The sequence below is a fragment of the Thunnus thynnus genome, chromosome 23 (assembly GCF_963924715.1).
Source record: "Thunnus thynnus chromosome 23, fThuThy2.1, whole genome shotgun sequence".
Taxonomy (NCBI): Eukaryota; Metazoa; Chordata; class Actinopteri; order Scombriformes; family Scombridae; genus Thunnus; species Thunnus thynnus.
In genome coordinates, this window is record NC_089539.1 from 25,943,844 (window position 1) to 25,958,973 (window position 15,130).

Genomic DNA, 15,130 nt, shown 5'->3' on the forward strand with positions numbered 1-15,130 from the left:
ACTCAGCTCTTTTCTCTCTGATTATATTTATGTGATTGAGTCTCTTTTTAGTTTCAACTTGAATTTATTTGTTTTAAAAAGAAGTTAAAGTTTGACTTTGCAAGACTTACCAAGAAATCTTTTAGTTATTAAAATCATTTCTATTTTATTCTCTTTTATTTATGGATGGGTCATGTTTCATGCTTATGGAAGAAAAAAATGCCCTATAAAAAAAAAAAGTAGTTAAAAGTCTGATAATCAGTAAAGATTTTGAACATGACTTTTCTTCTTAAAATCTTTATGAATTATTTTTATTCTCTGTTATTTAAGATTTTTTTCGCCCTCATTTATATATGAAAAGTCGTGTTTCCTGCGTATGGAAGCCTATTTCTACCAAGAAAATTTAAAAAGGTTAAAAAAGGTTGAAGATGAGTCAAAATGTTTTTGACTTTTTTGACTCAATATTAAAAAGTATTTTCAGTGTTAAAGATTCCTTAAACAACTTTTTAGTTTGTTTTCACTCTTTTGTTTAATGAAATATCATTTCTCTGCCAGGAGAAGAAAATGAAAAGGTTTTAAAAAGAGGTTCAACGTACGACAAAGTAAGTCCAAATTTTTCTTACTAGCTCAAAATTTGGACTTTGTTTTTTTATGTTTATGATTCCTTAATTATTATTTTTTAAAATTTGGATGTTATGATATTTAAGGTGTTTTTTCCTGTTGTTTTTGGTTGTAACCCAGAAGAAGAAGCCCATTTCTGCCAGGAAAAGAAAAATAGTTTTAAAAAAAAGGTTAAAAGTAGTTAAAAGACTAATAAGTGGAAGTTTAGTCTTACAGAACCATTAATGTCATTTTGTGATTCTCTACATTCCAAAAAGTGCAAACTTTCTGGATTAGTTCCTTTTATATCCTCTGAGCCAAAAACTCACAAAAAAGTGAAATGTATTGTTGTAACTGACAGTGATCAGATCAGATCAGATCAACAGGAATGTAAAACATATAAATGACATTATTATTATTTCCAGTTTACAGGATCCAGAAATGTCAGAGTAAACTGAGACTCTCTTTGACACTGTTAGTTAATGTGTGAGTCCAAAACATTTCTCAGAAAAGGTTTTCTTTTGCCTTCAGGGGACCAAACAGGCTTTTTTTTTCTTATAGAGGCTTCAGAGAAGAGGAAGAAGATCTCCATTGAAAAATCTTCCACTTTTAGATTTGCTCGTTCACTGGTAAATAGTAACTTGGGATAACAGAAAATATGGGCTTTTAGGAAAAGTTTGGGTGTTCTAGTAAATTCGGCATATATGTGATCCACCAAGTAGCTCTTTATTTAATAAAAATCTGTATTTTATCACCGGCTCACGTTGTTTGGTAGTTTCTACTCGGAGCAGCAGAAGCAGGAGGCTGCCAGCACCAAACCTCAAGTTTTGTTTTAGTTCTTGTAAGAATTGTTGCTTGTTGGATTCTGTTTATTCTTAACTGAATATTAGTGTAATTATCTGATAAATGCAGCTGTGTTAATGTCTATTTAACTGAGTTTGCACCAACAAATGTTTTCTACTGAATGACCGCTGCACAGACCTCCATTGATAAAAACGTCAGTTTTGCGGCTTCCTCGTTGATAGTCAACTATAAACACGCAGTGGAACTTAAAAGATAAGCTTTTTTTAACATATGTAGATATTCTGGTGAATTCGGCATATATTTTATTCACCAAAATGCAGTTAATTTCATGCAAAGGTTAAGTTTAGCATCGTTAATGACGTTACTGCCAACCCCGGAAAGACAGTTATAGAAACAAGAGGTGGTCAGTACGAGACATTTAAATTATTTTTCATGTAAGAAGTGTTGCTTACTGTAATAAATTTATGCCGAATTGATTGTGAGTCGAAAGAACCCAAATACTTCTTATTGATACATTTGAGCCAAACTCCGTTTAAAAATCTAAATATTTTAGAAATCCTCATTAATCGATTAAATATAAAGAGACCACAGAACTTTAAATATGAGTTTCTGGAATAATTTCGGGTCACTTTGTTAATTCGGGATATATTTGATCCCCCAAAAGCACTTTATTAAACAAAAACATTCATTTTATTAGTGAGTTACGCTGTTTGCTAGCTACCGGTCACCGCGGTAGAAACTAGATGTAGTCGGTGAAAACGTTGAGATTTTTTAATAAATGATGTATCCTGGTGTATCAACTGTATGCCGAATTGAAGAGTGGTTCATAAACAATCTATAGATTAAATTTCTTTCTAATTATTGAAGAATGTTACAGAAATAGAAGATTTAGAGGGCTCTCATGACATGGTTAGCGTTAGCCAAACTTGGTTCCACTTGTGTGTTTCCAGTCGGACACAATAACGAACAACGATCACAACACAATAACACGAATAACTGTGTCGGTAACAGCAGATGTTGAGATTATGAATATGATTTAAAGTATTAACGGATAATAGTTTGTTAAAATGGAGCCGGCACACAAAGAGCTGCTGCGGAGACACCAGCTGGAGCTGTCCGGGCAGCTGCTGGTCAGCGACACTATCGTTCCGTTTCTGTACCAGGAGAACATTTTAACGGACGCTCAGGTGCAGGAGATCGAGTCCCAGCCGACCGACAGACAGAAAACCCTGAAACTGCTGCAGCTGCTGCCGGGCCGCGGACCCCGGGCCTTCCCCGCCCTGCTGCGGGCCCTGGACGACTTCAGCTGGGTCAGAGACAAGCTGGTGTTGGAGCTGCAGGACGCACCTGGAGCCACAGGTGAGACAGCAGCAGGTGAGATCTGAAGGAAGTACTCACACCCTCTACTTCAGCGATGTCAAAAAAATACTCCTTTACAAGTAAAAGTCCTGCAGGAGAAATCCTACCACAGTAAAAGTACGTAAGTATTATGAGGTTAGTTAAAGTATTGCAGTGGTTTGGTCCGTCAGACTGATATATTATTACATACATCAGTCATTCAAGGGTTTTTCTTTATTTTTACTGTTTGTAGAACAAAACTGAAGACATCAGAACTATTAAACAACACGTATGGAATCATGTAATAACAATGTTTACATTGATCACAGCTCTATACTGTTGATAATATCTGAAGCAGCTTCATGATGTCGACACCTGGATGGTTTCCAGTTAACAGATAAACCTCGTTAAAGGTTAACTGGAGGAATTTCTTCCCTTCTTCTGCCGAGTTAATGTTGGTACGTAGCGAACAGCTCTGTTCCACCGCTGCAGTAATCCAGATTATAGCAAGAACTGCTCAGATAAGAAACAACGTCCATCATTACTTGAAGACATGAAGGTTCGAGTGGCGTCGCAAAAAAACCATCAAACGCTGTGATGAAACTGGTCCTCACATGAGGACTGAACCAGGAGAGGACGAGACTTTGTGAATCAGGCCTTCATGGTCGAACTGTTGCAAAGAAACCATGACTGAGGAAGACCATTAAGAAGAAGAGAAACACCAGGAAGCACATTAGACCAGTAGAAAGTAGCTGACCAGTAGCTGAGCAGATGTTTGAAACTCCTTTAAGAACAACAGTCGACCTCATGAAGCTGGTTGTGATGGAGACAAACAGTGTTGAGGAATCTAAAATGTGAAACATGTTTTCGTTTGTTTAACAGCTTTTTGTTTGCTGCATGAATCCGTATGTGTTGTTTCATAGTTTTGACGTCTTCAGAAAACAGTAAAAATACAGAAAAACCCTTAAATGAGAAGCTGTGACCAAACTTCAAATGAAAATACTCAACTAAAGTACAAGTTTGTACTTCACTACAGAAGTTGAGTGAATGTTCATAGTTGCTGCATGTTAACAGAAGAATCTCTCAGCTTTGTTGAGGTGTGTTAAGTTTTTTCTGCACACAGAGAGCCAGAGGAGCTTTAGCAGCTTTATCTGGATCAGCAGCATGTGATGAAATGTGCAAACATCCGGCTCTGCAGCTTTAATAAGGAGAGGCTGCAGCTGCCAGGATTCCTGGAAAGCAGGGAGGCCCGTGCTGGAAAACAAGCGCCCCCCTCCCCCCCCCTCCTCCCCTCTGTGTGGAGATATGTCATCATGCCTCCAAACATGGCAGCGCTGACACACCTGCAGCTCCAAAAATACCTGGAAAAGACGAGCGGCGGCTGAACTCCAGCTGACAGCGAGTCTCGTTACTGATTGTCGGAGTTGTGACATCAGAGCTGCAGGAGCTGCTTCCAAGAACCGTCATCAGCTCACTCTTATTTATCTTACATAAACCCGAGCTTTCTGCACCGCACACAGACTTCTCCTCAACACGTCCTCCGCTCTGCGTTGAGTCCTGAAATCTTTCCCTCTTAAACAAACAAAACCAATCAGCTCCTTCCAAGAATCTTTCACTGTTCTCGGTTCCAGCGCAGCGACTATTCGTCTTGTTTCAAGAGTTTCTGAGAACTTTCCTGAAAGTTGGGAAGCGCTTCTGAGAATCGTGACGCTTCACCGCTGCTAAACTTTTATGATCCTTGTAGAGTTTAAAGTGATCGATGTTCAGCTGCTGCCTGCGAGGAGTCTGAACCTCCACAAACAACAACAGAGTCAACCAGTTCAGTAAATAAAGAATATAATAATAATAATAATAATAATAATAATAGATCTTTAGTGATTTATTATACTGTAAATCTGCTGCTGCCAATAAAGAACATTTGCAGCCTCTGTTGTTTTAATGATATTTTTTGATGATGTTTTATGATTCAGTGTTGTTATAAGTTTATATAATTACTGTATTACAGCAGCGTAACGCTGCTGTCAGTTTTTCAGTCAGTCAGTTTTTCTCAGCTTCTTGTTATGACCAGAAGGTTTTCCTGTTAAAACAAAGATGTTTTCTTGTTCTAACATATTTTACTGACGGTGGTCGTTGAACAGATTCAACAGAACCAACGAAACGAATCAGGACACGTAAAAAAAGCACAAAGAACAAATAAAATACAACAAAACAGAGACAGTTTGTTTTCACTGTAAAAACCGTAGAAATGTTTACTTCAGAGTCTGTTTCCTTATTTATTTAAATGTAGAAAAATGACACCAAACTTCATAGAAACTCCTTGATAATTATAATAAACCATTATGAAGTAGTGAGACGATATCATTTAATAACATCAGCAGCATAAATGATGAAAGTTTCTGATATTAAGAACTATCCTGATAACTAATTGTCTGATTCCAGCTGGTTAAATGTGAATATTTTCTGGTAAACTGAAGATCTTTGGACATGTGAGGTTGTCAAACAGCTGACGGACGAACTGCTGTCCGTGTAACCGTGTTGTTTTGGCTCAGTAATCGTAGCGTGAAGCTGTTATTCAGCCAGTTTTGACCGAAGCGTGAGCGTCCTCGTGCTGCGGGACGGATTTCATCAGACTAACCACACATGGAGGTTACGAGCGGTGAGAAACCTGGTTACACTTCCTGTGTAACAGTGACCTAAAAGAAAACACACAGATTGCAACATGTGTTGACAGAAGACGAGCTGAGAGTAGTTTCTCTGTTGTTTTTTTGTTGATGCTGTCGTCCAATGAATGAACACCAAACAGCACAACCCCCGCTGGCTTTCTATGAAATACTCAGAACTAAAGAGACGACGTCAGAACAAACAGTTTATTATTCAGTGTGATGAATAGAAACACAGAACTCAGGAGTTAAGATTAATGTCCAGATCTGTATATAAAAGACATAACAATAATAATCCTGAGATGAAGCCCGTGTTATAAGTTCTCTTGTCTTTGCTGCTCTTTCACTGGTTTAAAGATATAATATGTAACGTTTCTGCATTAAAATGTCTCAAAACAACTTGACTTATGTTATATATGTTGTTAAGTTATCATCCCAAATGTTTCCAACAATGTTCAAACCAAAGAAATCCATCATTTAGTCACCTGTCAGACATCAGAGAGTAGCAGAGATGCAGACATCAGCGTTGTGCTCGTCTGCCAGAAACTGTCATAAATCGACTTTTATTCAGTTTGAAGCCACGTTATATGATAAAGCTTTTAGATCTTGGTTGTTTTTAACTGAATCTTTTAACCAGATGAAGGATTTTAGTCATCGGACGTCTGGATTTTAAGTTATCAGAGAAACAAGCTGAACAAACGTTAGCAGCAGAGCGGCTAACGAACAACATCACAGAAACACGGATTCTTAACATGAAACTGTTTTATTCAGTGTTTTTACTGGTTTTAATCTGTTTGTTTTGGAGAAGAGGAGATAAAAACCTCCTGAACAATGAACAGAAGGAACCAGGAGAAGCTGGTTGTTAAACAACGAAGACAACAACTCCCATGATGCCTCTTGCTACTTCACAACATCTCTCATCGTCTTTTGTTATTGTTTTGATTGAGATGCCTTAACGGCAGAAATTACATATAGCGCATTAACTTCTTAACTTCTCACCTGGCTGCTGTGTGACATCACTGGTGGGCGTGGTTACAGGTGCAGCAGACTGACCTCTGACCTCACTGGACCACAGCAGAAACACACTGAGACTGTCAACCAGACACTGATATGAAATTAGTCTCGAATGTCAGAATTTAGGATTAAAACCTGAATTTTGAGATAAAAGTCTGGATTATGAGAATAAAGTCCAAATTTCACAAAAGGTTGTGAATCTGAGATTTAATTAGGAATTTTGAGATATAAGTCATAACGTTTGAGATTAAAGTCGTAACTTTGAAGTAAAAACTGAGAGATGTTTGAGATAAATGTCCAAATTTTATGGTAAATCTGAGATCAATGTCTGATTTTTGAGAAAGTCGTAATTCTGACAGTAGTCCAGATTTTGAGATGAAAATCAGGAATTTAAGATCAAACAAGTGAGAATTTTCAGAATAAAAGCAGGAATTTTGAGTTGAAAGTCTGGATTTTGAGATTGAAGTCGTAACTTTGAGAGAAAAGTAAAAGCAAATTTCTGAGATAAATGTCCAAATTTTGAGAAAGTCGTAATTCTGACATTTGAAAATTTTCAAAATAAAAGTAGGAATTTCAGCTTAGAGCTCTGAGAATGTGAGATGAATGTTTTTCTCTCTCTGGTCTCGGCAGACGTGTGGCGTCCTCCTGACTCGGTCCTGCAGAGGGTTCCTTCGGACCGGGAGTTGTCCCGGCTGGCGTCTCGGCTGGGTTCGGAGTGGGAGGCGGTGCTGTTGGATCTGGGTCTGTCGGCGGAGGCGTTGTTTCGCTGTCGGGCCGATCACTCGCTTAGCTCTCACGGAGCGACGCTGGCCGCTCTGCTGCATTGGAGACGAGCCGAAGGGAAGAAAGCGTCGGTGCAGAGACTCCTGCAGAGTCTGCAGGCCGCGGACGTCCATCCGTCCGTCCTGCAGGACGTCCTGCTGTGATCCACGTTTACACAGACTGACGCACAAAGATCACATACAAGACATTAAATAACCTCCAGCTCTCAAACTCCTGCAGCTGCGTGTTTTTACTGAAGAGCAGCGTTGTCATGTGATCCATTGTTACTATAAAGATATTGATTATAGCTGCAGACTAACACACAATCAGATCTTTCAGGCTCATTCCTGTTATTTAAAGTTCAAATCTGCTTTTTTAAATGTTTTACTTAAATATCTCAACAACTGCTGGACGGACCAACACAGTAAACATGATGAACATGAGTAAATGTCAGGAAGTTGATCAGTGATGTCGTTCAGAGCTTCACAGTAACGACAAACATCATAAACATGAAGATAAAATGAGGCCTCACATGTAGAAATGATCACAGGAAGTCAGTTTAATCTCCAGCTGGTATCATCCTCACATGTCTGGTGAAACATCAGAAATGTCTTTATAAATGTTTCACATTAAATGATTCTGTATGAAAACAAGTTTTTCTTCTTTGTGTGTTTTTACTGCAGACGGAGACCTGAAAGCTTTCTGACTGTTTTTCTCTCTTGTTGCAGAGCAGATGTTTCTGCAGCTGTGTGATGCTGCTGCTCCGTTTCTCAACCATTATAACCAGAAAAATTATGACGAAAGATTTCTGGTTATAATGACATAATAGTTGAAGCTTTGATTGCGACAAAACTCCCCAGAGCCGATTCTTCCTCTGACAGAGTAGCAACATGAACATCCTTCACCTACTATAACCATTATAACCATTATAACCATAATTATAACCATTATTATAACCATTATAACCATTATTATAATTATTATAACCATTATAACCATTACAACCATTATTATAACCATTATAACCATTATAACCATTATTATAACCATTATAACCATTATTATAACCATCATAACCATTTTAACCATTACAACCATTATTATAACCATTATAACCATCATAACCATTATAACCATTATTATAACATTATAACCATTATAACCATTATTATAACCATTATAACCATTACAACCATTATTATAACCATTATAACCATTATAACCATTATAACCATTATTATAACCATTATAACCATTATAACCATTATTATAACCATTACAACCATTATTATAACTATTATAACCATTATTATAACCATTATAACCATTATTATAACCATTATAACCATTATAACCATTATTATAACCATTACAACCATTATTATAACCATTATAACCATTATAACCATTATTATAACCATTACAACCATTATTATAACATTACAACATTATTATAACCATTATAACCATTATTATAACCATTATAACCATTATAACCATTATTATAACCATTACAACCATTATTATAACCATTATAACCATTATAACCATTATTATAACCATTATAACCATTACAACCATTATTATAACCATTATAACCATTATAACCATTATTATAACCATTACAACCATTATTATAACCATTATAACCATTATAACCATTACAACCATATTATAACCATTATTATAACCATTATTATAACATTATAACCATTATAACCATTATTATAACCATTATAACCATTACAACCATTATTATAACCATTATAACCATTATTATAACCATTATAACCATTATAACCATTATTACATCCTCATAATGTGTCTCAGTATAACAAGAAAAACAACTTATATTAAGACGAGCTGCTTATATAAACAGCTGTGTTGTTGTCTGCTTATATTGAGAGTAAATATTGATTACATCATATGATGGAAACATTTGTTGTTGTTCGTGAACGTTTGAATGAATCGATCAAGTCTGACTTTGTTTTAGATCAAACACAGAAAGAAAAGCTGCTGAAAACAACTCAGACGTTTGTTATCAGCATGAAGCATCGACTATTATGAGAAAACATCATTATAACAAGAAAAGTATTTATTTATAAAGTATTTCTTGTTATGAGGAGAAACTTTATTTCCAGTTAAACGAAGATATTTTTCAGTCTCACTAGAATTATAAAAGTTTATTTTTCTACAGTTTTCTGTCATTAAATGAAACAACAATGAATTAATTAATGTTGAAAATAATCTGCAGGTTTATTATGAAGCAGGAAGAATACAGAATTTAATGGAATTTAACATGTGAAAGCAAAAAGACAAAAGAAGAAATAAAACAACAACAACAACACGTCACCATGGAGACGAATCCATCAGCAGCGTTACTGTTGATGAGTCATCGTTAGTTTACTTAGTTTTGTGTTTTTTTTTCTGGTTTGTTTTTATTGATCAAATCATCATTTTGAAGAGATTAAACATCGTTCCTGAATGTTTCAAACATCAGAACAAACTTCGCTGTGATTTCCTCTGTTTTTATTTTCATTTCCTTCTTCCTGTGTTTGAACCTCCACATGTTCCTTCTTGTTCTCAGACTTCAGCTTCTGTCTGAGACGACTTCTTTTTTTTTTGTTGTTTTTTGTTGTTGTTTTTTTTTTTATCCCACATTTTTTCCTGGAAGTCGACCTGAATTACACGATTAAAGTCTGTCAGTGAAACACCTTCAAGGAGCTCTTTGTGTCTGGAAACCATAAAAACCCTCAGAAAACACAACAATGGCTGCTCTCACCGTACTTCATTAATTCCTCAACAGCCTGCAGAGGATCGGCTTTCTGAGTGTGTGTGTGTGTGTGTGTGTGTGTGTGTGTGTGTGTGTGTTTAAGGTGGACTGACGAGATAGAAAACCTCCAGTTTGAGCGTGTTTGTCTAAAAATATGCTTTAAAACAACCATTTAAACCTAAAATCACATTATTATCTGCACTAAAGTGACTTTTTCTTTGTTGTAAAGTTTGTAAAAGTCCAAATTAAACCAAATTAAATTAAACTTTACATGTCGTTGCTCCTCAGTTTCACTCTTTAAACTTCTCTTGTGGGTAAATTAGTGAGTAAATTGAGTGTTTTTGAGTAAAAACATGCAGATAAAGTTTGTCGGTGTGCGTGACTGGAAGCGGCAGCGTGGTCGTCCTCATGTGAGTCCTGTGAGTTTCTCAGAAAGCTGTGAACACTGAGGTTTATATCCTCGCTCCTTCCAAGAAACTCTGGAAATATTTGAAGGCTGCTGCTGCCGACGGCCTGCAGAGACTTTTTATTGTTCGACTGCAGGAACACTGACACAGTTCAACACACTCAGCTCTTAAACTCCTCAAAGTTTCTTTAAGTGTAAAAAGAATCAGATAAAAATAAAACTGTTTTATGATCTGAGACTTCATGTTTCTGTCTTCTTGTCTTTTCTTTTTCTTGTTCAAAGTCCTTTTTTTTGTGGAGTTTTTCTTTCTCCGAGTGTCGTATAATGTTGGAAAAATACCAACAAATGATTGTTTCCATTTTTTAGTGACACTTGACTTTAATCCCCCATATTGATCATCAATAATCAATGTATAAACAGTTAATAGATGGTTTATAACACACTATAATGTAGTTGTAAGCAGATCATGTGTTTTTAATGGATTTGTCTGGAAATTTTCTATATTTTTCTTATTGTCGACAAATATCATGTTTGGATTTGAACATTAATAGTGAAGCATCAGTGTTAGAGCAGCATGTTACTGTTGTAGCTGCTGGAGGTGGAGCTAGTTTACACTACTTTATATACAGTTAGCTAGTTTAGTCCAGTGGTTCCCAACCTAGGGGTGGGGCCCCTCCAAAGGGTCAGCAGATAAATCTGAGGGGTGGTGAGATGATTAATGGGAGAGGAAAGAAGAAAAAACAAAGTTCTGATACACAAATCTGTTTTCAGTTTTTGGACTTTTTCTCTAATCTTTGATTTTTGCTGAAATATTGGATCATTTGAACATTTATTGAAATGAAAGCATGTGAGAAGTTTAGAGGGAAAAATCACTATTTGGTGGAGCTGTTAACAACTCATAGACATGTGAAATGTGACCCCGACTACACACTGCTTTTTGTAAGACGTCAAAAGACAAAAAGGTTGGAAACCACTGGTTTCATCTTTAACAATGTGTTGTATTTTAAAAGCTTGTTATATTATCCATTGTGTCAAATCTTCATCTGAAAAGTAACTAAAGCTGTCAAATAAATGTAGTGGAGTAGAAAGTACAATATTTCCCTCTGAAATGTAGAAAGTAGCATCACATGGAAATACTCAAGTAAAGTACAAGTACCTCTAAACTGTACTTAAATACAGTAGTTGAGTAAATGTAGTCAGTTCCTCTCCAGCACTGGTCAGCAGTGAGTTACCAGCAGGTGTTTAAGGTCTGATCAGGGTTGGTTGCTGTTCTCTCCAGAGTCCAAACTAAAGGACACTGAGCCTTTGACTGAACTTTGGAACTGTCTCCTATTGGATTTAAGATCTGTGGACGCCTTTAAAAAGCAGCTCAACACCTGTTCAGACTTACCTTTGAGTAGTAGACTTCTGTTGATCTATTTCTATTTTATTTACTGTTCTTATATTGTGTCTCTATTTTCTTTTTATCTTCATCTTTCATTGTGAAGCACTTTGTGACGTCTGACCTAGAAAAGTGCAGGCAACTGAATAAAACCTCTGAATGGTGATTGACCTTTAATGCTACTGAAAGTGTTATGACTGATATTAGTATTATTATTACTGTAGCATTAAGCTGCACAACCTGTTATGCAGGTAGGAACCTTTGTGTTATGTACGTTGCCTGGAGGACAATAATAGAGTGAGGAAGTGAAACCAAACAGATGTTTAGAGAAATAAACTCTGATCAGATCTTCACTCAGAACTATTAATGATTTCTATTTTTCAGTTTTACAGCTTTATCAGACATGTATGGAAGATTTAAAATATCTAAATGAAAACACATCAAAGAAATAAATACACTGAATTACAGTAAATATTGTTATATGTATTTATATGTTTTATGTATGTATTATATTTATATGTATTCTAAAATGTATGGATTTATTTATTATTATTGTCATAATGAAAAGAAAATCACTGGTAAAATGACAGTTATTTAGCCATTTCTTTTTAATTTCTATTAAATAATCATTTTTATTTCATAAAGCTGCCCTGCACCTCCTCATGAACACTGACAGCAGTTGTGTATTTAGTGTTTGCAGGTCTTTGCTGCTCTCTGCTGGACAACAATGAAACACCTTAAATCTCTTCACTTTGTTTTCTGTCGTAGTTTGATTTTCATGTGGCATTAAAACTCATGTCCCAATGAAAAATAATTCATTCAGTTTAATTAAACTAAAGAAAGCATATTAATTGTCCTTTTAATATGTTTTATTTAATTATTAAGACTGTACATACCTACCTAAAAAGGAAATACATGTTATAATGTTTATTGTCTTCCATAGTAGTGCAGTACAGGAGATGTAGAGGGCAGGAGACACTGGAAGGGGGATGTTGAGCGTTAATACCACATTACTATTAATGTTCAAAGTCTCTGAATCTCCAGGTGCTACGTGCTGTGTGCACAATCATTGATTTGTATTTGTTGAATAAATACAATGCTCTCAGTCAATCCCAAATGTTATTGAATCTCAAACCTGAATGTTTACCAAGGGAAAAGTGAGTCTTGCCTTTCTTAAGGGGAATATAATAATGTGCACAATTATTAGGCAACTAAATTACAGAAAGAAGTTTTCCCAACTTACTTGTTTATTCTCAATTCTTAGAGTAACAAATAAGTAAAACAAAATGACAATTAAATAACATTTTTGGCCTTTCAAAAATATTCAATAACCAATGTAGCCACCGTTCTTTTCAGTAACTGCCATGAGCTCTCCATCCAGGGAGTCTGGCGGTTTTTTTGCTGAAGCAGCGACTGCAGCCTCTCAAATGCTGTTCAAAGAGGAGTACTGTCTTCCCTCACTGTAGATCTCACGTTTGAGAAGGACACACACGTTCTCAATAGGATTTAAGTCAGGTGAGGTGCTGGCTAGCCAAGCAGTGGAGTGCTTGGGTTTGTTCGATGGAGCATCATCCTAATCTGCTGTTGGTTTAAATGCACAATATGTAATTTCAGCCGCTAGGCGTCTCAATCAAAACAATAACAACAGACCGAGTGTGATGACGGTGTGAAGTAGCAAGGGATCATGGGAGTTGTTGTCTTCGTTGTTAAATAAGCAGCTTCAGCGGGATAGGATTACTCCTGTGTTCCATCATTCAGGATGTTTTTACCCGCAGAGGTCTCCTCCTCTCCAGAACAAACAGACCCGGAGATTACAGGTAAAAACACTGAATAAAGCTGTTTCACCTAAAAAGTCAGTGTTTCTCTGACGATGTTTGGCGACCACCGGACTTCCTGGAGGGGCTGTTAGCCGAGCTGCTGCTAACGTTTGTCCAGTTTATTTCTCTGATAACTTAAGATCCAGACGTCCAATGACTAAAATCCTTCTTCCGGCTAAAAGATATAGTTAAAAACCACCTAAATTTATCATGAAAATGTGGCTTAAAACTGAATAAAAGTCCATTTATAACAGTTTGTGTGGAACAACCACAACGCTGATGTATTATCTTGTATGTGTGTAAGTTACTCTTTGGTAGACGCCATTGTAGCGGACAAACACAGCGCCGCCGTATGCATCTGGTGCGTGTTTACTCTTTGGTAGAGGAGGTATGACGCCATCGACAGGCGACCAAATGAAACGGTCCGTTACTTTGATTAAATTACAGATTTCTCTGAGTTTGAAAACTGTTGGAAACATTTGGGATAATGTAAGTACACAACTCAACAACATATATAACATAGGTCTAGTTGTTTTTACACATTTTAATGTGGAATAATTACATATTATACCTTTAAACCAGAGTCAAAGTTTATCTTTGTGATGGCTGGAAAACACACATGGTTGTTTTTAAAGTCATGTAAACTAATAAGAAACTACTAAGTTGAGAGGAAGGACTGGGTTTATTATACAGTGTATGTGTGTGTGTCTCCAGTGTTACTGGTTTACCTCTCAGACTCCAGAAGATGAACACTCAGAAAAAACATCCAGTGAGCTGCAGTTCTGCTGACGGAGACGCCTCCTTGATGAGAGACGTCTGAGGGGAATAGCCAGACTGGTTGGAGTTGACAGAAAGGCTTCACTAACTCAGATAACCTCTTTACAACTGAAAAGCAGAAAAGCATCTCAGAATGCACAACACGTGGAACCTTGAGGCAGATGCTACAACAGCAGAAGACCACAGCGGGTTCCACTCCTGTCAGCCAACAACAGAAATCTAAGGCTGCAGTGGGCTCAGGCTCACCAAAACTGGGCAGCTGATGACTGGAAAAACGTAGCCTGGTCTGATGAATCTCAGGCAGAATTTGGCATCAACAGCATGAAACCATGGACCCAACCTGCCTTGTGTCAACAGTCCAGTTGCTGGTGCTGCTGTAATGCTGTGGGGAATGTTTTCTTGGCTCACTTTGGACCCTTAATACCAATCAATCATGGTTTGAATGTCACAGCCTATCTGAGTATTGTTGCTGACCATGTGGCCACAATTTACCATCTTCTAATGGCTACTTCCAGCATGATAATGCACCAAGTCACAAAGCTTAAGTGTCTTAAACTGGTTTCATGAACATGACAATGAGTCCAGTGTACTTCAGTGGCCTCCCCAGTCACCAGATCTGAACCCAGTAGAGCAGCTTTGGGATGTGGTAGAACAGGAGATTCGCAGCATGAATGTGCAGCTGACAAATCTGCAGAAATGATGTGATGCAATCATGTCGACATGGACCAGAATCTCAAAGGAATGTTTCCAATATCTGGTGGAATCCTGCAACCAAGAATTGAGGTTGTTTTGGGAGCAAAGGGAGGCCCTGCCCAGTAT

The 15,130-nt window shown here is 36.9% G+C and overlaps 1 protein-coding gene across 3 annotated transcripts; it reads left to right on the top strand.

Annotated features, from left to right (window-relative positions):
* Positions 1 to 799: 799 nt before the first annotated feature.
* cradd (CASP2 and RIPK1 domain containing adaptor with death domain) lies at positions 800 to 7,810 on the top strand. Of its 3 annotated transcripts, none has more exons than XM_067582041.1 (3): positions 800 to 1,208; positions 2,547 to 2,742; positions 7,026 to 7,810. In XM_067582041.1, exons 1-3 carry the CDS (start codon positions 1,062 to 1,064, stop codon positions 7,319 to 7,321), a joined length of 639 nt encoding a protein of 212 aa, XP_067438142.1. In that variant the 5' UTR covers positions 800 to 1,061; the 3' UTR covers positions 7,322 to 7,810. The 3 variants fall into 3 exon arrangements, with proteins under 3 accessions (XP_067438142.1, XP_067438141.1, XP_067438143.1); XM_067582040.1 differs by having other exon boundaries at positions 801 to 1,208; positions 2,547 to 2,757; XM_067582042.1 differs by lacking the exon at positions 800 to 1,208 and having other exon boundaries at positions 2,226 to 2,757.
* The last annotated feature ends 7,320 nt before the right edge of the window (positions 7,811 to 15,130 follow it).

Coding starts and splice junctions, on each gene's coding strand:
- cradd (XM_067582040.1), top strand. CDS start 1,062: ATGTGTGAGTCCAAAACATTTCTCAGAAAAGGTTTTCTTTTGCCTTCA. Junction 1,209..2,546: donor TTAGATTTGCTCGTTCACTG/GTAAATAGTAAC, acceptor TTTCTGTACCAG/GAGAACATTTTAACGGACGC. Junction 2,758..7,025: donor CACAGGTGAGACAGCAGCAG/GTGAGATCTGAA, acceptor TGGTCTCGGCAG/ACGTGTGGCGTCCTCCTGAC.